The sequence below is a fragment of the Tamandua tetradactyla genome, chromosome 15, assembly GCF_023851605.1.
Source record: "Tamandua tetradactyla isolate mTamTet1 chromosome 15, mTamTet1.pri, whole genome shotgun sequence".
Taxonomy (NCBI): domain Eukaryota; kingdom Metazoa; phylum Chordata; class Mammalia; order Pilosa; family Myrmecophagidae; genus Tamandua; species Tamandua tetradactyla.
In genome coordinates, this window is record NC_135341.1 from 72,640,507 (window position 1) to 72,665,662 (window position 25,156).

General features: G+C 40.8%; 1 protein-coding gene and 1 long non-coding RNA gene across 11 annotated transcripts in view; one reads left to right on the forward strand and one right to left on the reverse strand.

The window, feature by feature from the left end:
* The window catches only part of LOC143657551 (uncharacterized), a 30,939-nt gene extending 24,611 nt beyond the window's left edge, over positions 1 to 6,328 (reverse strand). The window contains exons 1-2 of one of the 6 annotated variants that reach the window (XR_013162894.1): positions 6,169 to 6,317; positions 5,366 to 5,464 (exon numbers count right to left, since the gene is read on the reverse strand). This is a non-coding gene — a long non-coding RNA (uncharacterized LOC143657551). The other 5 variants (XR_013162899.1, XR_013162898.1, XR_013162895.1 and 2 more) reach the window with 5 other exon arrangements.
* A 352-nt stretch (positions 6,329 to 6,680) lies between these two features.
* ANKRD28 (ankyrin repeat domain 28) overlaps positions 6,681 to 25,156 on the forward strand; it is a 263,653-nt gene continuing 245,177 nt past the window's right edge. The window contains exon 1 of one of the 5 annotated variants that reach the window (XM_077130054.1): positions 6,681 to 6,979. Coding sequence is in view for 2 of the 5 variants with exons in the window: in XM_077130056.1 (XP_076986171.1) it covers positions 6,953 to 6,979 (27 nt within the window). In the remaining 3 variants the exon portion in view is untranslated. Of the gene's footprint in view, positions 6,980 to 7,333; positions 7,839 to 25,156 lie in introns of those variants that run through there. The other 4 variants (XM_077130056.1, XM_077130060.1, XM_077130063.1 and 1 more) reach the window with 4 other exon arrangements.

Below are 25,156 nucleotides of genomic sequence, written 5' to 3' on the forward strand. Positions count from 1 at the left end.
GTAGATACTTCCCACTCTCCCTCCCAAGTCCTGACAACCAACTTGCATTCTTCTGTCTCCATGAATTAATCTGTATATTTCGTGTAAACAGAATCATTTAATATGTGACCTTTTTTGTCTGACTTATTTCAGTAAGCATATTTTCAAGATTCATCCATGTCATAACATGTATCAGTACTTCATTCTTTTTATGGCTGAAGAATATTCCAGTATATGTTTGTACCACAATTTCTTTATCCTTTCACCTGTGGATGGACATTTGTGATGGTTCCACTTTTTGGCTATTGTGAATAGTGATGCTATGCACATGTGTATGAACATTCTTGTTTATCTTTTTCAATTCTTTTGGTTACACAACCAGGCATGGAATTGCTGTGTCATATAGTAATTCTATGTTTAACTTTTTTGTGGAACCTGGCAATTTAACAACATTTCTGCAAACAACACTTGTTATTGTTGCTTTTTATCCAGCCTGAATCGCTGATATTTTGTTTTAGTTTTTAAATAGACAGGCTTAATGCATTTATATGGACTTGTAATAACAATATACTTGAAATTTTTTCTACAGTCTTATGTTGAGTTTACTATTTACCATCCCTTTATAAAAAATCATTTTTCTAAAGGAAAATTAGTAACAGATGTCATGCTTATGGCATTTATTAAGGTAAAATGTATGACAAAATTAATACAAAAGACAGAAGGAAGGATTGGGTATACATTCTTCTAAGACCTCATACTACAAATGAATCAGTAAGATAATATTATTTGATCATATTTACCATACTTTTAATTTGCTTTTTTCTTCTTGACTGCTACTCCATTAACTAAGTATTCTCTAGGACATTTTTTTTTTCTCTATGGCTTCAAAAGTCATTCTTTCCATTTCTTTTATTTTGGTGAATATCCCTAAGTGTTTAATATTCACATCAGTTATGGACCTCTGCCATATTCGAAGGCTATCATGATCTTTTGAATAGCCTTAATAAAGGAATGAGTCTAGAATGCTTTACTCATTCTCTTCTGCCATTATCTACCAATTTTTAATAGCTAATATTTTAATTTCACCTTGTTTTTAATTTTCAAAATACTGGCACTTAAAAAAATAGCTTAGATTAGGATTTTACTAATTCATTTGTTAATTCTTTCTACTTCCAGCTCATGTCTTCCTTTTGGGTTCCTCTCCTTCAGTCTCTATTTTCTCTCCTCCTGAAACTCTTTTAAATGTTGAATCTTCTAATCCATCCTCTTGGTCTTTATATGTACTTTTCAAATTTTTCATGTCCTTGTCTCTCTTTGCTACATCCTAGGTGTTTTGGTTTGCTAAAGCTGCTGGAACACAATACACCAGAAACAGAATGGTTTTTAAAAGGGGAATTTATCGCATTACAAGTTTACAGTTCTAAGGCCAGGAAAATGTCAACATTAGGGCACTAAGAGGCTACTTTCAATCTAAAAAGGATAATGCAGGCAACGGTGGCTCAGTGGCATTTGAACCATACCGGAGACCGGGGTTCGTTTCCCAGTGCTTGCCCACGTGAAAAAAAAAGTCTAATGCCATCTGGAACATCTCTATCAGCTGGGAAGGCATGTGGCTGGCATGGTGGTCCTTTGGTTTCTGCACATCTGTTAGCTGGGACAACACATGGCAATGTCTGCTAGCTTTCTCTCCTGGTTTCTCGGTTCATAAGGCTTCCCTGGGGACATTTTTTTTCTGCATCTCCAAAGGTCTCTATGTAGATTGTGAAGCTTTTTCCAAGATGGTTCCCTCTTAAAGGACTCCAGTAAGCAACCCCCACATTGAAGGGGTAGAGACACCTCGATGGAAACCATCTAATCAAAAAGTACCACCCACAATTGGCTGATTTCAATTTCTCCTGGTGACTCTTATATAATACCCATAGCACTTGGCAGAAGTACAGCTTCCTTCATGTTTCTCCTAGGCAATGGGTGGAGTTTTTCTAGTCTCCATTTTACTAATGGGACAGTCTTTTGAGGCACCCAGACTTATTTAGGGAGTCTAGTACCAGCTGCACATAGGCCATGGGGCCTAGATTCTGATCCCTACATGACATCAAATCCCAGACTTAAAGTGGATTTCTGTTTCCAATATCCCTACTTGTCATATGGAGTCAACATATACTTCTCAGGCTTTAAAGCTCCTTTTTCATTTCTGGCTCCTTCTGCTTACATATTCAGTTATGTTTTAAAAAAAAGTTTTATTTTATTCATCCATCCATGCCACGGAGTGAAATGGCAGCAGGGAGCTCTCAGTATCAGCTTACTTTGCAAACTGATTGGAAATTTCTTTAAACATAATTTTTAATGGCTATGCAATATTTCATCAAGTAGATATCGAATAATTTACTTAATTTTTCACCTATAATTAAAGATTTAGGTTGTTTTGTAATTCCCCCCCCCCGTTCTAATTTGCAAGCTGCCAGAATGTGATACACCAGAAATGGAATGGCTTTCAAAAAGGGGAATTTATTAAGTTGCTAGTTTACATTTCTTAGACCATGAAAATGTCCAAATTAAAGCAAGGCTATAGAAATATTTAATCTAAGGCATCCAGGGAAAGATAACTTGGTTCAAAAAAGGCCGATGATGTTCAGAGTTTCTCCCTCAATTAGAAAGGAACATGGTGACCTCTGCTAGCTTTTTCTCCAGGCTTCTTGTTTCATGAAGCTCCCCCAGGGGCGTTTTCCTTCCAGAGATCTCCAAAGGTCTCTGGCTGTATGGGCTCCCATAGCTCCTTCAAGAATGGTTCCCTCTAAAGGGCGCCTTGAATAGGTGGAGACACATCTCCATGGAACCCATCTAATCACAAGTCACCACCTACAATTAGGTAGGTCATATCTCCATTGGAATAATCAAAAAGCTTCCACCCAGCAATCGTGAATAAGGATTAAAGTACATGGCTTTTCTGGGGTCCACACGAGATTTAAACTGGCACACCCCCTATACCAATATTTGCTAAAATAGATATCATGTTTCAGAATAAATTCCAGGATAATTTACTTAGATTCTAAAAGTGGAATTATCGGGTCAAATGGGACTGAACAATTTCAGATTCTTAGTATATATGGCCTGGAGTAATTTTGACATATCTTTGTACTTCATCCTCTTTGTTGTCTGGTCTTCTCAATTATTCCTTTTGTTTTACATTTTATTTCTTTTCTTCTCTTTTCCCATTCCCACCCACTCTCATTTACGACTCTTGCTACCCTTTGCCTGGAATTACTGCCTTGGGTCTCTGCTGGCATTCCTAATTATGGTTTTACCTTCAACCCTTAATCTTATATATCACTGACTACTTAAATATTGCTGTTGTGGTCACTCTGCTGCTCAAAAGCCATCGATGGCTGCCCATTACCTACCATAGAAGCTACTTTTCTTGGCTTTCAAGGCTTTCATGAGTCCATTAATTAGCTGGTTAACCTCTGGGCACACTTAATTTCTTGTGGTCTCAATTTTGTAGCATAAAGAGGTTACTGAAGGTTTTGAAAAATTTAAATGAGGTAAAGCATATAAGGTGCTGAGCCAGTGTCCAACAGAGTATCACAGAAAATAAAATTTGAAGTGGTTATTCAGCTCACAGCAACTTCCCTGGTAGTCATATTTGTATGGTATCTTTCCTTACACCACTTTAGACATGGATTCTAAATGAAAGCACCATCAATTCCAAGATCTTGCTTCCTTGGCTGTGGTGATTGGCTGAAGTATGATCACATGACCTAACCCATCTAATTAGTCACTTCATGAGACTCTTCAACTTTGAGGTCAGGATCACTGGCTTTTTTCTTTTATGATTGCAGAGTACTTCAAATGTGTGAGTAGAGCTGCTGCTATAATAAAGGAAAATGAGTGTGACAGAAAGTACAGAAAAGAAGAGAGAGGTAAGGGAGGGAGAGAAAGATAACTGACAACATTTAAGTTCCTAACCCCTTTGGCTTTGATAATATGGACTTTTATTTGGTATTATAGATTTCTTTAATATTTGAATACTTTATAATAAGCAGGAATAGCTTTAGAATAAAGATTTAAAAAATACTATCACAATTTGAACATGAACCTTACTCATTTTATTGCTCAATTACATACTTTTTAAAAAATTATTTCCAGAATAAATGGTTCTTACCCTCTTGTCAGCTATGGAAATGTAATTGCTGAAATAACAACATTAAATTTGAACGAACCTTCAGAGTTCCCACAGCCTTTCATATCATTATTATTTGATTCTGTGAAATAAGCAGGCCATGGAATGTTAAACTTGGATTTTACATTAGACAAGTGAGATTCAAAGAGGTTCAATGGTGATTAGGGTGGGGAAGAACCCAGCCAGATATTAAACATATTCTATCAAGAAAGTTCAGATCCTACTGTTTGCAAGATTGTCAGAGATGGTGCGTTATAAAGCTTATTCATTAATTATTGTTAATTAGATTTCAGAAGTGCCCTGAAAATTTTCATTAGCTCAATCACAAAACCGATTTAAATGCATATTTGGTCTGTAATTTAAATTCAGATTCTCAAAAGCACTTGTCATTTTCCCCAAAATTAATCTTCACCATGTTCCTAATCAAGTTCCTGTAGTGCTTTTAAATGCTAGCACTTTAACCTTAAGAGAAGATGACTGGGGGAATTTAATAAGTCCTGGCTAGACATGCATAGCATAGTCTAACAGGTTTATGTATGAATCAGGCTAAATTCTTACACCCTTCTACTAAGATAGAATTCTGCATTGGACACAACACATGGGTAATTATTTACGTATTATCACAACACCTTTGCTTTGGGGAACTTGAGTGCTTTTTCAACATCAACTCATTCACCCTCACAGAACTGATGAGAGGTTGAGTGACAAATTGTATTCCTATTTTATCTGCTGTAACTGACGAAGTCAAGGGGAAAGGAGTGAGGACTGAAGATAATGCAAAGCAAGAACACCCTGACTTTCTTTTTAGCTTCTTCACGAGGGTTATATATCACTGTTATGAGAATTCCTCCATTTTAAGTAGAAAATATCACTTATAAAGACGAATGCAATTTTAGAAAGGAACTGTTTCTATAGCATCAATATATGGATACGTCGGAGAATACTGGAAGGTTTGTATTATTAATGAGCAGTGTTTTTGATCTTGCAAGACTGATTATTTTCCTTTCCTTTTTTTTTTTTTATGGGGCTAAAGATAAGCTTTTTGTTTTAAGTGCAGCCTTATAATGACAGTCCTGGACTAGGTCTCTTTTCCTCCAAAGAGCCATTAGACACAAATCAATCCTCTTAATAAAGTCTGTCCCAAGGGACACAACTGATGTGGGGTAAAGAGGGCTCTTTTAAGTCAAGCCTTACGTCACATGTTCGTACCTTTTATTAACCAGGGACTGGTGCCGCCCGGGCGGACAGACACAGGCGCACAAGGATCTTCTCCCACACAGGCCTGGAATGGTAACAGTGTGCGGTTGCCTAAGAAAGAAAAGCCGTTTCAGAGCTGCGGGGTGGCGTGGGAGTGTGTGGCAGGGTGATGGAGGCACTCCTCTTCTCCTCCATCCAGGGATGCTATCTATTGGAAGTCCTGGACATCTTTTTTTTTTTAACTGATTTCTCTCAAGTGGGAGGCAAAACCTTTCGTATTCGAAAGAAGAAAGGGGGCGGGGAGCAAGCCTACAAGAAGGGCTTTGGGAGTGAGGAACCTCATCAGCCTTGCTTCGGATTGAGACTGAGGGTAAAGAAAGGCTTGGGCGTCCACAACCTGTTTGGCTGCAAAGACGCCACCCTTTCGTCCCGAACGCCAGCATGTTTCCCTTACCCACAGCTGCTGTCCTTGTCACCTCTCACACCTTTCACGCCTCCTCCATCCTCCCTAAATCCAGGGGCATTTGTGGGTGGGGAAGGGTGGGCGGTGGAGCGTCCTCACTCTCCCTCGAAGCGCAAGTCCGGACCAATTCATCCCTCGTCCGGCCCCGGCTTCCGCCCGCCGCCCCCACGAGGGCAGCGGCTCCCCAGTGACCACTTCTCATACCCGCCCCCCCCCCCCCGAGCTTCATCCTGCTCAAACCCAGGCGCGCATCTTCACTCTTCCTCCGCGCGAGTTCGGGTCGCCTTCTGCCGCTCCCGGAAGAACCGCAGCTCCCAGGTGCCCACCTTTCCAGCCCCCGCCAGCCCCTCACCCCGCTTCCATCCTCTCAGGTTCCGGGGCGCGCTACACTCCCCCTCCACGTGCGAGTCCCAGGCCGTTACCGTCACCTTCCTCCGTCCCGTCCCCGCGAGCGCTGGGCCCCGCCCACAGCACCCGGGCCGCGCGCCCAGAAGCTGGGACACCTGGCGGCCCGCCCCTCCTTCCGACTCCCCCTCCGACTCCCCCTCCGACTCCCCCTCCCAGCCCGGCGGGAGCCGGGAGCCCACCCTCGCGGTTTCCTCCTCCCCGCCCCCTCCTTCTCCGCGAGGCGGAGGGCGGGCCCGGGCGGACGCGGCGGCCTGGCCAATGGGCGTTTGGCTTACTCTGGCCTCTCCCCCGCGCAGCGGCCAATCGCGGCGGGCGGTGGTGGTAATATTGTGGAGTGGAGTTTAGATGCCGCCGCAGCCGCGGTCTGGAGCGCCGGGCTGCGGGGGCTGCCAGGGTATTTCGGGAAGGGGGCGTGAGGAGGAGGAGGAGGCGGCGGCGGCGGCGGCGGCGGCGGTGGCGGTGGCTGCTGCTGCGGGGACGGCGTGTGCAGGCAGGCGAGAGAAAGAGAGAAAGAAAGGAAGGAAGAGGGCGGGGAGTCCTCAGAGGAGGAGGCGGGACCGGTCGAGCTTCTCACCTCTTGGCGGCGGCCTCGGCGGCTGGCGGCCCGGGAGGCGGTGCCGCCCCCCACCCGATCCACTCGGTGCAGCTGGCCGCCGACCTGCCGGCCCCGGGCGGCGGCTGAGGCCACCGGGGCGGGACCAGCGGGGCGGACGGCGGAGGCGACCGCCATGGCGTTCCTCAAACTCCGCGACCAGGTAGGTGAGGGGCGACCGGGCGGGAGCGCGCCGACCGCAGGGGAAGGGTGGGAGGGTGGGCCGGCGTTGTGGGCCGTCCGGGCCCCCGCTCCGTGGCCTGGGTGCAGGGGAAGCAGGTCCCATCTTGGGGACAGGATGGGGTACTGGCCGAGGTCCGCGGGTGGCTTGCGACCCGGCTGTCTGCGCCGCCCGGATCGCCGTGAAGCCCACGTGCCGCCAGGGGTCTTGCAGCCGCCTTCGGTCGCCGCCGCCTGATGGGCGGCTCACACGTTCGCCGTCTTTGCGTCCGGCGCGCTGCCAGGCGTGCGCTTCCTGTCCCCGGCCAGGTGAGGCTCGGGCCTCACAGGTGGCTTCCCGCTGCAGCCAGGCAGCGTTGCGTCCGCGCTCACCCAGGGTCACGACCTTGCTGGCCTGTGTGCTTCGCCGGATGGAAAGAGGCACCCTCTCCCAGGGTTAAAGGCGGTTGATTCTGCTTAGCGACTAGTGCCTCAGGCTTCCTTTCTTTTGACATTTCGTGCACCATCTTGGTTACTTTTCTTGACTTGGGCAGAGATGGTCAGAGAATACCTGAAATGCCAGAAAGACTCGTGTGATTCTTGGACTGAAAAAATACTTTGTAACTAGGAAAGAAATCGCAACTGGATCAATACTTCGTACATCTAGAAACGTGGAAAGATAGGTAACAAGGCTTCCAGACAGCGTGACCGTCTGAAACATTTGTATCTCCGTTAAGGAAAAGAAAAAGAAACTTGTGAAATTTACCGGGTCACAGGAAACGTTGGTAGTATTGTTTTTCCAAACAGAAGATACTGGACAGATTTGAAGGGAAAGTAACTTGCATTCGTTGGGATACCATTCCGTAAGTCAGTACCTCTTTTGCAAAACAATGGGAAAAAACTTGAGATGTGCTTTTTGATATTCTTAGTGAATAGTGTACTTAAATTTCGCATCTAAGTAGTATTATGAATTATCATTTCATAAGAAATTCTTTGTTTAGGCCAATGGCTGAAGTTGTGTATAATTTGGCAGTAGGAGGGTTCTAGCTCTTACCATCAGAGAATGAGTCTTTGAAAAACTGTTTAGTCAGGTTTATACTTTATATTTCTAATTTTAGGACTCCGCTGTCCAACGTGATAGCCACTACCTTCATGTGGCAATTAAAAGTAAAAACGCAATCAATTCCTCAGAAATGCCAGCCATATTTAAGCACTCAATAGCCACATGTGATTTATTGGCTACCTTTTTGGACATCACAAATACAGAACATTTTTCTCATTGCAGGATGTTCTGTTGGACATCATTGTTAAAGAGTAACAAGGAAAGCACAGTTGAAGCATTAAACAAACAAACAAAAAAGCAAAAAACCAATTCCTGTACAGTTAACTCATGTAATACTCTGGCAACACTCAAGATCTAGGTTTGACGCTAATCTTTACCTGTTTAAAGGCATTTAATATTTCTGTAAGTAATGATTGGAGTAATCATTGACCTTTGTATTCTTTTTGTTTCCAGTCCTGTATTTTGTGTGTGTGTAATTCAGATCCATGTACGTTAGAAATTGGGTGAACTTTTGAGAGAGCTTCCATTTTATTCACTATCAGGTTTTAAAAGAAATGGGATTGTGTTTTCAGTTGGACACAAAATCCATTTGCATCTTTGCATTTGTATGCTTAGGAAATGCGATTATGAAAGCAATTGTGATCATACTTCAGTTTTGTATAATTTCTGGTAATACTCAGTGGTAGTGTTGAACTTTAAATTTTCACCTATAATGTGGGTACTTCCACAAGTTAATGAAATCGCCTAGATCAGAGGAGGAAAAGAACATTGAAGTTTACCTCTAAATTAGTAATTATCCCAGCTGATTCTTTTTTGGAGGCCTTTGAGAAATGAGTTTGTTTTTACCTAGTTTAAAGGGAATAGCTGCTGTTAGAAGTTATATGCTGATATTTTATTGCTAATTGCAAATGATGGTAAAAATGAAATTGAATGCAAATACAATTTTAACCTTTCCCATCTTTAGAAAAAAATTTCACCTACATGAATTATCTTATTTGGAGGAAAGGAAGAGAAGATCTGGATAGGTACAAAAGGGTTTTAAAGTTGGAAAGTACTTGATGTAGCGTTTAGCTCAAAAGCGTAAGACATAGTAGAATCTACTTTTCTAGGTCTGTTTCCGTATTCACCCTGTATTTTTTTTTAAGTTTGCAAAATACAGCCTAATATGTAGAAACTACAAGTGGAAAAAAGTTGTTTTTCTTTTTTGCATATAGGCCTCAGAAGAGTTCTAGATAGTTTACATATAAAATCAGTGAGCAAATAAGTTTGTCTTCATATGCAATCAATAATTTGAATAAGGCAGCCTTCCTTCATTTTGTTCCAGCACCTGAAACAATTATAGGGGTAAGAAATTAATTACTATACTTCTTTGCGCTATTAGATGAAATTAATTTTGGCTTTTTAATCTAAAATAATTTGTTTATAGGAGTAGAAAATGAACTTTTCACGAAATTAACTTTAGTTTATACAGCAGGAATATATAACAACAGCAGGATTTTACTCAGCAGGTATCACTGCCATAATTTTTTTCTTTTCAGTTAGTAAAATGTAACCATACATGATTACATTTTAATGTATTAAAGATTCATAGTACACTCTACTAAGGTAGAAGGTCTTTATTTAGATTACAAACAGATGTCTACAGGTTATGCAGGTTATGTGCTTAAGGGAAGCTATTTGGGTGTTGGTTGACCATATCGAAGTGCTACAACTGGGAAGCTAAATGGCAGCTGACACCTAGTCTCAGTGTCTTAAACACCATAGGGAGTGATGGAGAACGTTGCAATTAAGAGTAGCTATGTTAATTGCTGCTCAGCTCCAGGCCACTGTTGTTGTATAGGGGTGCCTAGTGTTTTGAGAAATCTTATTTCTTTTTTTTCTTAAAGGCAGAAATTCAGATTCATATACAGACTTTCCCTCTCTATATGTTGCTAAGTTGGTTATACCATTGATATCAGTTAATGCTGTGGTTTAAAACAAGGGCTTATAGGGTACCAGGTGTAACTTCTAGTTATTTCAGCTTGAGAATACTAAGTACAAAATGAGAGACCTTTTAAAAACACTTTAATAACTGAAATAAACAATTTGATAAAAAATTTCTAAAAATTGAGATTAGTTTGCATAAAATAAAATTCATTCGTGGTCTCACAAAGTTGTATAACTATTACACTATATAATTTCAGAACATTTTTGTCACACAAAAGCAACAGCAAACAAATCCATATCCCCATCCCCCTCTACCATTCCCTGGCAACCACTAATTTACTTATGGGTATGCTTATTCTGGAGAGTTCAAATAAATGGAATCATATCATATGTGGTCTTTTGTGTCTGATTTCTTTTCACCTAGCATAATATTTTCAAGGTACATCCGTGTTGTAGTTTGAATCAGCTGGCTATAAACTTTTCTATTAGGTTTAAGAGTTTAAAAAAGTTTTTACCCTTCTATGCCTCCTATAGTGTGCATATATATATATAAACTTAGATGTTCATTGTTTCTGTTTTTGAATTTGTTTTAGAACTAAAATTAAACTTTGCAGTAGTGCTAAAAAAAAGATAATACCTGGGCAGTGCGGTGGTGGTTCAGTGGCAGAATTCTTGCCTGCCATTCCAGAGACCCGGGTTGGTTTCCCAGTGCCTGCCCATTCAAAAAAAAAAAAAGGACAATACCTTTTATGTTTGGATTATTTCTGTGTGAGAACCATTTTTGAGCTCCGTTCAGGTTAGTGTCATTAGATATCTTGAAGGTTTTTTTGAACAGGTTGGGCATATCTTTTTTTTTTTTTTTTTTTTATATTTCAGGTGCAACTTCATTCAGTGTTCCAACATAGTCACATTACACTTAGGTATTATTGTGCTGTCCATTTTCGAGCCTTTGTATCTAGTCCTGCTGCACAGTCTGCATCCCTTCAGCTCCAATTACCCATTATCTTACCCTGTTTCCAACCCCCACTGGTCCCCGTTACCAATGATATATTCCAAGCTGATTCTCGAATGTTGGTTCACATCAGTGGGACCATACAGTATTTGTCCTTTAGTTTTTGGCTAGACTCACTCAGCATAATGTTCTCTAGGTCCATCCATGTTATCACATGCCTCATAAGTTCAGTCCGTCCCAAAGCTGCACAATATTCCATTGTAGGCATACGCCACAATTTGTTTAGCCACTCGTCTGCCAATGGACATTTTGGCTGTTTCCATCTCTTTGCAATTGTAGATAATGCTGCTATAAACACTGGTGTGCAAACGTCCGTCTGTGTCTTTGCCCTTAAGTCCTTTGAGTAGATACCTAGCAGTGGTATTGCTGGGTCGTAATCCATTCTGCCAGTCTATGTCTTTTGATTGGGAAATTAAGTCCATTAACTTTTAGTGTTATTACTGTTTGGATAATATTTTCCTCTACCATTTTGGCTTTTGTATTATATATATCATATCTGATTTTCCTTCTTTCTACACTTTACTCCATACCTCCCTCTTCTGTCTTTTCGTATCTGACTCTGGTGCTCCCTTTAGTATTTCTTGGAGAGCTGGTCTCTTGGTCACAAATTCTCTCAGTGACTTTTTGTCTATAAATGTTTTAATTTCTCCCTCATTTTTGAAGGACAATTTTGCTGGATATAGAAGTCTTGGTTGGCAGTTTTTCTCTTTTAGTAATTTAAATATATCATCCCACTGTCTTCTAGCTTCCCTGGTTTCTGCTGAGAAATCTACACATAGTCTTATTGGGTTTCCCTTGTATGTGACGGATTGTTTTTCTCTTGCTGCTTTCAAGATCCTCTCTTTCTCTTTGACCTCTGACATTCTAACTAGTAAGTGTCTTGGAGAACGCCTATTTGGGTCTATTCTTTTTGGGGTGCGCTGTACTTCTTGGATCTGTAAATTTAGGTCTTTCATAAGAGTTGGGAAATTTTCAGTGATAATTTCTTCCATTAGTTTTTCTCCTCCTTTTCCCTTCTCTTCTCCTTCTTGGGACACCCACAACACGTATATTTGTGCGCTTCATATTGTCATTCAGTTCCCTGATCCCCTGCTCAAGTTTTTCCATTCTTTTCCCGATAGTTTCTGTTTCTTTTTGGAATTCAGATGTTCCATCCTCCAGTTCACTAATTGTAGCTTCTGTCTCTTTAGATCTACCATTGTAGGTATCCATTATTTTTTCCATTTTTTCTTCTTTGTCCTTCACTCCCATAAGTTCTGTGATTTGTTTTTTCAGATTTTCTATTTCTTCTTTTTGTTCAGCCCATGTCTTCTTCATGTCCTCCCTCAATTTATTGATTTGGTTTTTGAAGAGGTTTTCCATTTCTGTTCGTATATTCAGCATTAGTTGTCTCAGCTCCTGTATCTCATTTGAACTATTGGTTTGTTCCTTTGACTGGACCATATCTTCAATTTTCCGAGCGTCATCCATTATTTTCTGCTGGTGTCTGGGCATTTGATCAGATTTCCCTGGGTGTGGGACCCGGCTGGTTGAAAGTTTTTTCTGTGAAATCTCTGGGCTCTGTTTTTCTTTTCCTGCCCAGTAGGTGGCGCTCGTGGCACACGTCTGTCTGCAGGTCCCACCAGTAAAAGATGCTGTGGCTCCTTTAATTTGCCAATCCGAATCTCGCAGTCGGCCTGGGAAACCGCACGTGGAGGGGCGGTCGCTGGCCGCCGCGGCTTGGGGGAGTGCCGGTCCAAATTGCCGAGCTGGCCCGAGACGCCAAGCGTGGCGGGAGGGCCCCACTATCCAACGTTCCCAGTCAGACCGGGGAGCCACGTGCGTGGACAGGACCCCAGTCGCCAGCCGCCCCGGCTGGGAAAACGCGTGCCCCTCGGGTATCTCACTGCAGCAGATTCTCCCTGCCCGTTCAGCCGTTCCAGAATGGGGTACGCTGTCTTTTTGGTCTCTGTCGTGGCTCCGGAAGCTGTTTCGTATTGTTTCTGTTTCTTTAGTTGCTGTTCTGGAGGAGGAACTAAGACCCGCGCATCTTACTAAGCCACCATCTTCTCCGGAAGTCGGTTGGGCATATCTTGATAAGTAGGTATTACATTGATGACAACTATTTTGGATGATTGATTCTCACTTGTTCCTGTACCCATTAAGGGTAAAACATTGTCCCTTGAACTTTTGGTAGGAAAGAAAAAATAGATGATGATGTCTTAATCTTTGGGGAGTCTTATAATTGGTATGCTTGGGGATACAGAATGCATAAAGCCTGAAAAAATACAGTCAAGTCCTCTATCAAGTATCCTCCTGCTTTATGCTGGATACTGAGGAGGACACAAAGGTGCAGTAGCTACCACCTCTGTCTATAAGAATTTTATTGTCTAAAGAGGAGAAAAAACACCTAACTGTAGGGTATCTGTAATACTTCACATGAAAAGGATCGCGGAGGTTAAAGAAACACATATGGAGTATATTATTTGAAAATGTAACAAACATACAGTTTAAAAATATGTGTATTGTATGTTTGCTGACTTTTTGAATACCATTCAGGTTAGAAAGGTGTGCTCCATAAGAGATGCCTGTAACATGTTTCAGAATTCGCAAAGGAGAAGATGGTCTGATTGTGGGCAGAGGGAAACTCTCATGGCAAGTGAGCTATTTTAGGTTCACCTGGAAGGATTTGTAGAAAGCAAGTAATTGTTCATGAAAGCAACAAGAGGGTACTGTGAAGGTAGGCCACATATATGTTGGGGGTAGTAAGGAGATAACACTGATTGGTGTATGTAGTTGGAAAGCAATGGGGGATGGCTAGTTTGACTGTAATTCCATTATGAATACATTTGAATACTTGGCTGTGAAGTTCGGACTTGTTTGGTAGGTGATGGAACTGGGCTTTCTTAACCTAGGGCCTGTGAAGGGTTTCAGAAGGAATGTCTCTATGCTCATTTATTATAGGGCATAACCCCCCAATATTTTGGGCTTTTTCAAAGGGAATCTATTAAGTTACAAATTTACAGTTTGAAGGGCATGGAAATTTCTAAATGAAGCCATCTACAGGATGATACCTGGACTCTGAAGAAAGGCGACTGGTATCTGGAACACCTCTTTCAGGTGGGAAGGCATGTAGCTGACATCTCCTTTCACCTTCTGATTCCATTGTCTTTCTGTGAGTGTCCTGTGGGTCTCCACTTAGTGTCTCTAGAGTGTTTTTCTCTCTGAGCGTCTGAGCTTTCTCCAAAACGTTTCCCTCTTAAAGGACTCCCATAAACAGATTAAGATCCAGTTTGAATGGCTGGGGTTACATCTCCATGGAAACAACCTAATCAAGAGGTCGCACCCAACCATGGTCTGCCCCTACAATATTGGATTAAAAGAACATGGCTTTTCTAGGCTACATAAAACCTTCAAACCAGCACAAGGGTTACCCAACACTGCTTAGGTGGCTCTTACTGTAATTCACAATCTATGTAATATAGTACAGAAGAAGAGCATTAAGTTCTAAGCAAAAGTCTGAATGGGAATGAGAACATCTTTAAAGGTCCCTTGTAGCCAAATTAATTGTTCACTTTTAATATGGGAATTAATTACGAATTGTTCACTTATGAATATGGGAAAGCAGTTGAGAGTGGCTTTCCCATATTCATATGGCAATTGAGGATGACTGTTAACAACGGTTTTTTTTTTTTTTTTTTTTTTTTTGATATACATGGGCAGGCACTGGGAATCGAACCTGGGTTCCCGGCATGGTAGACAAGAACTCTGCCACTGAGCCACCATGGTGCACCCAACAATTTTTTATTATATAGTAACACTAGGTAAATTAAACCTTATGGAAGTACAGTCGACCATTGATTATGATAGTGAAAAGAGCAGATAACCCAAGTATTTAAATTTGGATTGTGTTAGGTTTTTCACTATTTTATCTTATTTTCTTTTTATTGTTCTAGTCTAATGTAAAATTTATATTCAGTGAATACATTCTATCTGGGCTGGGGTGAGATGCCCCTGGAAAATGCTGTGTGCTTGGGGAAATAGTTTAGGATTATGTCTTTTTGTTCTGGAGAATGTATCCTATGGACATTTTAAACTGTTACTAATCCATTGTGTACAAATCTAAAGTTAAGATGATCAAAGTTTTCAAAAAGTTTAATTTCCACTCTCCCTTTCTCCCATTTCTACTTTATATTATTAAATGATTCACTTACCCTCCTTATATAATTAAAAAAAAAGTTGTATTAAGATTCTTCTGTGTGTGTACTGATTGGCAGTTCAAAGTGGAGTCTGGATAGGATCACTACTCCTACAGCCATTTTTTTTTAACTTATGATAATAACCACATACAGACATAAACATTCTTACCATATGATCATTCCATTCTTGTTGTATAATCAGTAACTCACAGTATCATCACATAGTTGTATATTCATCATCATGATCATTTCTTAGAACATTTGCATCAATTCATAAAAATAAATAAAAAGAAAACAAAAAAAAATTCATATGTATCATACCCCTTACATCTCCCTTCCATTGATCACTAGCATTTCAATCTACTAAATTTATTTTAACATTTGTTCCCCCTATTATTTATTTATTTTTAACCCATATGTTTTACTCATCTGTCGATAACATAGATAAAAGGAGCATCAGACACAAGGTTTTCACAATCACACAGTCACATTGTGAAAGCTGTATCATTATACAATCATCTTCAAGAAACATGGCTACTGGAGCACAGCTCTACCTGTTCAGGCAGTTCCCTCCAGCCTCTCCATTACACCTTAACTAAACAGGTGATATCTATTTAATGTATTAGAATAACCTCCAGGATAACCTCTAGACTCTGGAATCTCTCAGCCACTGGCACTTTATTTCATTTCTCTCTTCCCCCTTTCGGTCAAGAAGGTTTTCTCAATCCCTTGATGCTGACTTCTAGCTCATTTTAGGATTTCTGTCCCATGTTGCCAGGAAGGTGCACATCCCTGGGAGTTGTGTCCCACATAGGGGGAGGGCAGTGAGTTTGCTTGTTGTATTGGCTGAGAGGGAGGCCATATCTGAGCAACAGAAGAGGTTCTCTTGGGGTGACTCTTAGGCCTAATTTTAAGTAGGCTTACCCTATCCTTTGCAGGGATAAGTTTCATATGGACAAACCCCAAGATTGGGGGCTCAGCCTATTGCTTTGTTTGTCCCCACTACTTGTGAGGATATCAGTAATTCACCACTTGGGGAAGTTGAATTTTCCTCCTTTCTCACCATTCCCTCAAGGGGACTTTGTGAATATTTTTTTATTCGCTGTTCAAATTACTCTGGGATTTATTGAGGCATCACTCTGGACAAACCTACAAAATCTCATGTCCTACTCAAGGTTCCAAGTACTATGGTGTTGGATTAAGCTGTCCACATAAGTTATATTAGGAAATGCACTAGTCAAAATATAAATTTTGTACCAAATAAACTTTTTTTGTTTTAGTCTCACACATAAATTAAAGTTTTAAAATATCAATTACCATCTATTTTCAACACCTATAGCCATTTTTGCCTAATAAACTTAAGCTCAAATTCTTAATTGATGAGGTTTTCCTCTTATCTAAGTATTTGTTATAAATTTAAAGGTATATGCTTTCTATTGGCTACAGATAACATTAAAACATGTGGCACTGGAGAGTTGACATATTTGTTCTAGAAGACTAGAATTGAGTTATTTTTGAGCACCACATTTAACTATTCTGATATCTGACTTTAGGAATTTGCATATTTAAGTCATTTCATATAAGTAAGATTTATAATTCTTTTGTGTTTTTTTTCATTCATTGTGATATTTTTAAGGTTCATCCATGTTGTAGCATGTATCAGAACTTCATTCCATTTTATGGCTGAATAATATTCCGTTATGTATGTACATACCATATTTTATTTATCCATTCATCACCTGTGTGCCAGTTTGAATCTGTGGTGGACCCCAGAAAAGTCATATCCTTTAATCTTCATTCAGTATTGCTGGCAGGGAGCATTTTGATTGTTCCCATGGAGATGTGACCCACCCAATTGTGGGTGGTTACTTTTGATCAGGTAGCTTCCGTGGAGTTGTGACTACACCCATTAATCCTTTAAAAGAGGAAGCATTTTGGAGAGAGTCCCTTTTGTAGAGCCACTAGAAAGCCAGCAGACACCAATTGCCATGTTCACCATGTGCCCTTCCAGCTGAGAGGAACGTTGAATGTCATCGGCCTTCTTGAACCAAAGTGTGTTTTCCTGGATGCCTTGGATTGAACATTTCTATAGACTTGCTTTAATTGGGACAATTTCTCGGCCTTAGGACTATAAACTAGCAACTTATTAAATTCCCCATTTTAAAAGCCGTTTCGTTTCCAGTATATTGCATTCCAGCAGCTAACAAACTAGAACAACCTGTTAGACACTTGGGTTGCTTCTACCTCTTGACACTTGTGAATACTGTTGCTGTGAACATGGGTGTGCAAATACCTGTTTGAGTCCCTGTTTTTATTTATTTTGGGTATAGAACTAGAAGTGAGATTGCCAAGTCATGGTAATTCTCTAGTTAATTCTCTGAGGAACTGTCACACTGTTTTCCACAGCTGCTGCACCATTTTTCATTTCCACCAGCAATGTTACTAGTGTTCCTGTTTCTCCATATCCTTGTCAAAACTTATTTTCCTTTCTTAAAATAATAGCCAACCTAATGGGTGAGAAATTGTATCTCATTGGAGGTTTGATTTATATATCCCTTATAGCTAATGATGTTGAACATCTTTTCATGTGCGTATTGGCCACTTGTATATCTTCTTTGGAGAAATGTCAATCAGGTCCTTTGCCTATTTTTTTTTCTTTACCCATTTTTAAATTGGGTTGTCTTTGTTTTTGAGTTGTAGGAAGTCTTATATTCTGGATAGTAAACCCTTATCATATGTATAGTTTCCAAATATTTTCTTTCATTCTGTAGGTCATCTTTTCATTTTTTTGATAATGCTTTTGTATGTAAATTTTTAATTTTGCTGAAGTCCAGTTTATCTATTTTTTCTTTTGTTGTTGTGCTTTTGTGAGATCCTGAATCTCTTCCCTTCTGTTTTCTTCTTAGGGTTTTATAGTTTTAGTTCTTTTATTGAGGTCTTTGGTCCATTTTTGTGTATGGTGTGAGGTAGGGATTGTTCTAGTTTGCTAGCTGCCAGAATGCAGTATACCTGAAACGGAATGGCTTTTAAAATGGGGAATTTAATAAGTTGCTAGCTTACAGTTCTAAGACCAAGAAAATGTCCCCATTAAAGCAAGTCTATAGAAATGTCCAATCTAAGACATCCAGGGAAGAATACTTTAGTTCAAGAAGGCCTATGATGTTCAACATTTCTATCTCAGCTCAAAGAGCACATGGTGAACATGGCAGTTAGTATCTGTTGGCTTTCTCATGGCTCTACAAAAGAGACTCTCTCCAAAATGTTTCCTCTTTTAAAGGGTTAATGGGTGGAGTCACAACTCTATGGAAGCTATCTGATCAAAAGTTACCACCCACAAGTGGGTGGGTCACATCTCTATGGGAACAACAAAATGTTCCCCGCCAGCAATAATGAATGAGGATTAAAGGACATGGCTTTTCTGGGGTCTACCACAGATTCAAAGCAGTACAGGGATCAAACTTCATTCTTTTACATATGGATACCTAACTTCGTTAGCATCGTTTGTTGAAGAGACTATTCTTTCCCCATCGAATGGACTTGGCACCCATATCAAAAGTCAGTTGGCCATAGATGTTAAGGTTTATATCTGACTTGTCATTTCTATTCCATTGGTCTATTTGTCTGGCTTTATTTTTACATTGTTTTTGTTACTGTATCTGTTCTAGTTTGCTAGCTGCCAGAATGCAACACACCAGAGACGGATTGGCTTTTAATAAAAGGGGATTTATTTTGTTGGTTCTTCAGAGGAAAGGCAGCTAACTTTCCACTGAGGTTCTTTCTTACGTGGAAGGCACAGGATGGTCTCTGCTGGTCTTCTTTCCAGGCCCCTGGGTTCCAACAACTTTCCGTGGGGTGACTTCTTTCTGCATCTCCAAGGGCCTGGGCTGAGCTGCTAGTGCTGAGATGAGGAATGCTGAGCTGCTTGGCTGTGCTACGTTGCGATCTCCCATTTAAGCACCAGCCAATTAAGTCAAACATCATTCATTGCAGCAGACACGCCTCCTAGCTGACTGCAGATGTAATTGGCAACAGATGAGGTTCACGTACCGTTGGCTTATGTCCGCAGCAACAAGACTAGGTATGCTCACCTGGCCAAGTTGACAACTGAATCTAACTAACACATGTCCACCCCTTGTCAACTTGGCAACTTCAAGCATCACCTTACACAGATGCAAAATATTCTCTTCTGGCTGTGGACCTGCGAATCTCAAAATAAGTCTGTTGCCAATAAGCAAAGGAGGATATTCACAGGATACAGATTTTCACTTCCAAAGGGAGAAATTGGAAGAAACACAGATGTAAAACCTGCAGGGCAAGTGCCATGGGATTTCAAAGTCTGAAAGTCATTTATCCTTCGTCTTTAGAAAGTGGCAGTCCCACCCCTTCCAAGGGCCTATGCAGTGGCCGGCCTCTTTCCAAATCAACCTCGGGGAACATCGAGGAGACCACCTCTGGGCTCCACTCTCTCCAGGCATCAGGGCCACCCCTGGGCTCTCTGCCATTTCTGGGGCACACGCTCAACCCCTCCACATGGTGGCAGCCAGGCTCTCCCAGTTCCCCAAGAAGCGTGCTCTGCCTTCTCCAAGGCCTGAGGCTACACAACTGTTCCACTGCAATGAGAGGGGAGACTCATCCTTGCCCTTCAGGGTAAACTCACCCTCTCCACGCATACAGGTGGGTCCACTCTCCTGGCCGAGGTTTCTTGGCTTCAGACCCGAACTTCCATGGTTCTCACTCTGCAAACTCCAATCTCTCCCTTTTGTGTCCTCCTTTGTCAAGATTGGTGGTGGTTTCATTTACACCAATAGTCTCTTCAAGCCCTCCAGGACTTCTCCATCAATCTCTTCACAGTTCCTCCAAAGTCTTCCCCTTAGCCATCCCAAACACAGTTTCAATAGATCTGGCATTTGCAAACCGCAGCAGCACCCCACTCTCCGGTACCAACTCTGTTCTGGTTTGCTAGCTGCCGGAATACAACACACCAGAGACGGATTGGCTTTTAATAAAAGGGGATTTATTTTGTTGGTTCTTCAGAGGGAAGGCAGCTAACTTTCCACTGAGGTTCTTTCTTATGTGGAAGGCACAGGATGGTCTCTGCTGGTCTTCTCTCCAGCAACTGGGTTCCAACAACTTTCCCTGGGGTGACTTCTTTCTGCATCTCCAAGGGCCTGGGCTGAGCTGCTAGTGCTGAGATGAGGAATGCTGAGCTGCTTGGCTGTGCTACGTTGCGATCTCCCATTTAAGCACCAGCCAATTAAGTCAAACATCATTCATTGCAGCAGACACGCCTCCTAGCTGACTGCAGATGTAATTGGCAACAGATGAGGTTCACGTACCGTTGGCTTATGTCTGCAGCAACAAGACTAGGTATGCTCACCTGGCCAAGTTGACAACTGAATCTAACTAACACAGTATCTTTGTAAAAAATTTTGAAACTTTGATGTATGTGTCCTCCAACTTTGTTCTTCTTTTTCAAGATTAACTTTTGGCTATTTGGGGACCTTTACCCTTCCCGTATGAATTTGGCAATTGGCTTTTTCATTGGCAATCCTGTGTGCTGAATTCTAAGGAGTTGGAACTTGATTCAATTCTGACAGCTATGGAAAGATTGGATACAGAGAATCAGCGTCAGACTTGCAAATTGAATGAGTACTGGGGAATAAAAGTTAGTGTAGGGCGGGCCGCGGTGGCTCAGCGGGCAAGAGTGCTTGCCTGCCGTGCCGGAGGACCTCGGTTCGATTCCCGGCCCCAGCCCATGTAAAAAACAAACAAACAAACAAAATATAATAAAAAACAAGAAAATGTTTAAAAATGTTTCCCTTTCTTCCTCCCTTCCTTCCTTCTCTGTCTTTCCTTCCTTTCCTCCCTCTCTCTTTAAAAAAAAAAAAAAAAAAAAAAAAAAAAAGTTAGTGTAGAATATAGATTGGTATTGAGGGTGAAGTTGGGGGCAAAGGAGCTGATAGGAAGTGTTCTATCCATACATGAGAAGATAAGATGTACACTAAGACACTGATGGTGGGGATGTATTCCAGAGACATTTAGGAAGTAAAACTGATCAAAATTGTTAACTGGATTATAGGCATTGAAGAAGGAGGATGAATGTTCAGTGACTCCCAGAGTTTGGACCAGGGGACCAGAGATGGATAAGGTGTGTAAGAAACAGAGATGACTTGAGAGTAAGATGTATTTTGTTTTGGATATGTTGAAGTCCTTAGTTGGAAATCTAAATGGAGAGCTGTTGTAAATGTGAGGCTGGGCCCAGAGAAAAGAGTTTTAGAGATCATTGAAGTGAATGAGGTCACTCAAGAAAAGAAAAGAAGTCATAGCCAAAGACAGTACAATGGAGACTGGAGACTATAAGTAGAGGAAAAGAAGCCTGAGAAGAAGCTACCAGAGAGTAGAAAGAATGCTGTAAAGACTACCGTTATGGGCCAAAAGAGGGAAGAATATTTTCTTAGGCACAAAGCCTCAACTGTTTTGTCATCTTTTAGTTTTCTTTTTCTCCAGTATTTTGTTTTAAAGTTTCCATAGAAATTCTTTTCCCATTTGCTCCAAGCTGTTTACTTCTAAGCTGTTGTGTCCTAACGTGTGCATACATCAGAGTCACTTGGGGAACTTAATAGACCTGCCAAATGAAAATCAATTGGAGCTCCAGAATCTGTATTTATAAACCTCTTGTGCTACTGTAAGTTCATGGAATCTTGAATAAGGCATCAGATTGTGTTGGTTTGTACAGGTTAGTATGATGCCCGGATATATCCCAGAGTAATTTGGACAGTGAATAAAAAAGTATTTGCAAAGTCCCTTTGGGGAACTGGGGAGAAAGAAGGAAATATTAACCTTCCCCATTTGGGAAATTTCTAATAGTCTTGCAAGCAGTGGGGACAACCAAATCAATAGGCTGAGTCCTCAATCTTGGGGTTTGCCCCTGTGAAACTTATTTCTGCAAAGGAAAAGCTAAGCCTACTTATAATTATGCCTGAGAGTCACCCCCAAGAGAACCTCTTTTGATGCTCAGATGTGACCTCTCTCTCTGAGCCAACTTGGCAGATGAACCACTGCCCTCCTCCCCACTATGTGGGACTTGTCTCCTAGGGGTGTAAATCTCACTAGCGGTGTGGTATAGAACTCCCTGGGTGATATGGGACCCAGCATTTTTGGGAAAGCCTTGACCAAAAGGGGGGAAGAGAGAAATGAGGCAAAATAAAATTCCAGTGGCTGAGAGATTTCCAACAGTCGAGGAATTATCTTGGAGGTTATTCTCATGCATTATGTAGATATCCCTTTTTAACTTGTGGTGTATTAGAGTGGCTGGAGGGAAGTACCTGAAGCTGTTGAGTTGTGTTGCAGTAGCCTTGATTCTTGAAGATAATTATATAACTATATAGCTTTTACAAGGTGACTGTGTGATTGTGAAAACCTTATGTCTGATGTCCTTTTATTTAGGGCACAGACAGATGACTAAAAAAATAAGGATGAAAAATAAATGATGGGGAGGGAATAAAGGGTAAAATATTGGGTAGCTTGAAATACTGGTGGTCAATGAGAGGGTGGGGTGAGTGGTATGGGATGTGAGTTTTTTTTTGTTTGTTTGCTTTTCATTTCTTTTTCTGAAGTGATGCAAATGTTCTAAAAATGATCATGGTGATGAATACACAACTATTTGATGATATTGTGATCCATTGAGTGTACCGTATATGGACTGTTTGTGTGTGAGGATTTCTCAATTAAAAAAGAAAAAAAGACATGGGATGCAAGGTAGTTTGGTGGTAGAATTCTCGCCTGCCATGCAGGGACCTGGTTCAATTTCTGGCCCATGCGCTCCCTGCCCCCTCCCCCCCCAAAAAAAAAATTCAACAAATGGTGCTGCAATAATGGGATACCCACAATATAGCATACGAAACATAACAAGCAAACAAAAAAACCTTTTGTGCTTAAGAGAAGCTAACTCTTTGTCAAACTTCCTTCCTTTTCTCTTGGCCCCTAGCTAACTTATATTTATCAGCATCACTTACAGGTGGGGGTGGCCATGGGAAATTAAGAGTAAGTATTGAGTGTCACTTCAGCCCTGGCAAATACAAACCTTCCTTGAATGATTCCCCTACTTACTGGCTTGGTGTCTGCTGTGGCAACTTTGGAAATGATGGGTTAAAAAGAACTAAGTTTCTGACAGCTTGGGTTGTCTGTACCCTTCTTTCTCCTCCTTACTATATCATTAACATGATTTTTGAATTACACTATAGTTTTGGGATTAATCTCTTCCAACATCCATTATTATTTTAACCAGTATAGCACCTTAGAAATTGGAAACCACTGCCCTTGGTCTGCTCCATTTATATATAGATCTATATATTTTTTCCATTATAGTTTTATACTAATTTGTGTGGTACTGTAGTTGTTTAGCCCTGTAGGTAAATATTGTATTTTTTTAAATAATAATTTTAGTGGCAATAGTTAAATTAATATTCTGATTATTTTATTAACAGACATTCACATGCCTCCTTGGCTCTCATTTCTGGTTTTGCTCTTCAGCCTCCCTTCCTTTAGTCCTTTTGGCCCAAACTTTTGAGCCTCAATTCCTATTACACTTTCAGTCTCCTCTCCTTCATATCAGCCTCTACCTCTTGCAGCTTCCCATTCCCTTAGTTCCCACATCTTTCTCAGGCTCTGCCCTTGTCTCGGCAAGCCTTCTTTCTCAATGGAAGCCTTATCTGAAATTTTTCAACTTCATGCCATAATGTCAATTTTCTACTTTTTATCCTCTACCTTTTTTGCCCCTATCCAATTAGGTAGATCCTACCATCTCCAGTTAGGATTATTTCCTATGATTTTGTCAGGCAAGAGAAGTAACTGACTTAAAAAAAATTAAGCAAGTACTGAAGATCATGTTACTATTGCAGACAATTGAAATGACTGAGGTGTTGAGTGCATACTTTTAATTCTGGCCTCTTTATTTATCAGCTCTGTGACTTGGGCAAATTATTCCTCATGTAGAACAGAGATCATAGTTTCTCGTCTCCCATGGTGTTGAATTGAATGAGAGCCCGTCAGACCTTGGCATATAGTTGGCACTTGAAAAATGGTAGCTACTATTATACTATATTGGAAAGTATACAATACTTTCTCACTTTGGAGTGAGAGAGCTGGATTTGAACCCTACCTGTGTGTGTCATTGTCTTATTGTGTGACTTTGGGCAAGAAACTAAATCTGAGCTTTTCATACTGTGAAATTTTATCTATTAAAAATATACAACTCAGTATTTTGTTTAGTAGACTTAGAGGGTTGTTCAGCCACTACCACAGTTTTAACTTTAGAGCATTTTTATCACCTCTGTCCCCCCCCAAGAAAAAACTGCCCATTAATAGTCATTCCCCATACTTCCAAAGCTACTTTTCTCCTCAGCCCTAGACAACCAGTAATCTACTTTCTGTTTTTATAGATTTGCCTATTCTGTATATTTCATGTAAATATGATAATATGCGGTTTTTTATGACTGCCTTTTTATACAGTTTTCAAGGTTCATCCATGTTATAGCACCTATCAATACTCCATTACATTTTTATTGCTGTATAATATTCCATTGTGTGGATACATACTGCATTTTGTTTATCTGTTCATCAGTTGATAGACATTTGGGATGTTGCCACTGAGTATTTTTAATCTGTAAAATGGGCATGACAGTTTCTGCTTCATTGGATTGTGAGAATGTTGGTAAAGTATCTAGTACATGGTAGTTGCTCAGTAAATGATAATTTACCCCAGCAATCTAAATTCTTACACTCTTTCTCCATGTCATTCGCTAGGGGATTACCACTACCATGTTTATTCTTTTTCAGCTTGGGGAGTCACTGAAAGTTGATGTAAAAAGTAGTAAAAGCAAGGTGAATATACTCCAGTTTTCTGCTTCCTAATATCAGCTCATCATCATGATTGTTTAAGTCTTTAAATCTTTTCTATACCAGTTAACTTTTAATTTCTATCTTTCTCCATTTTAAGATGTT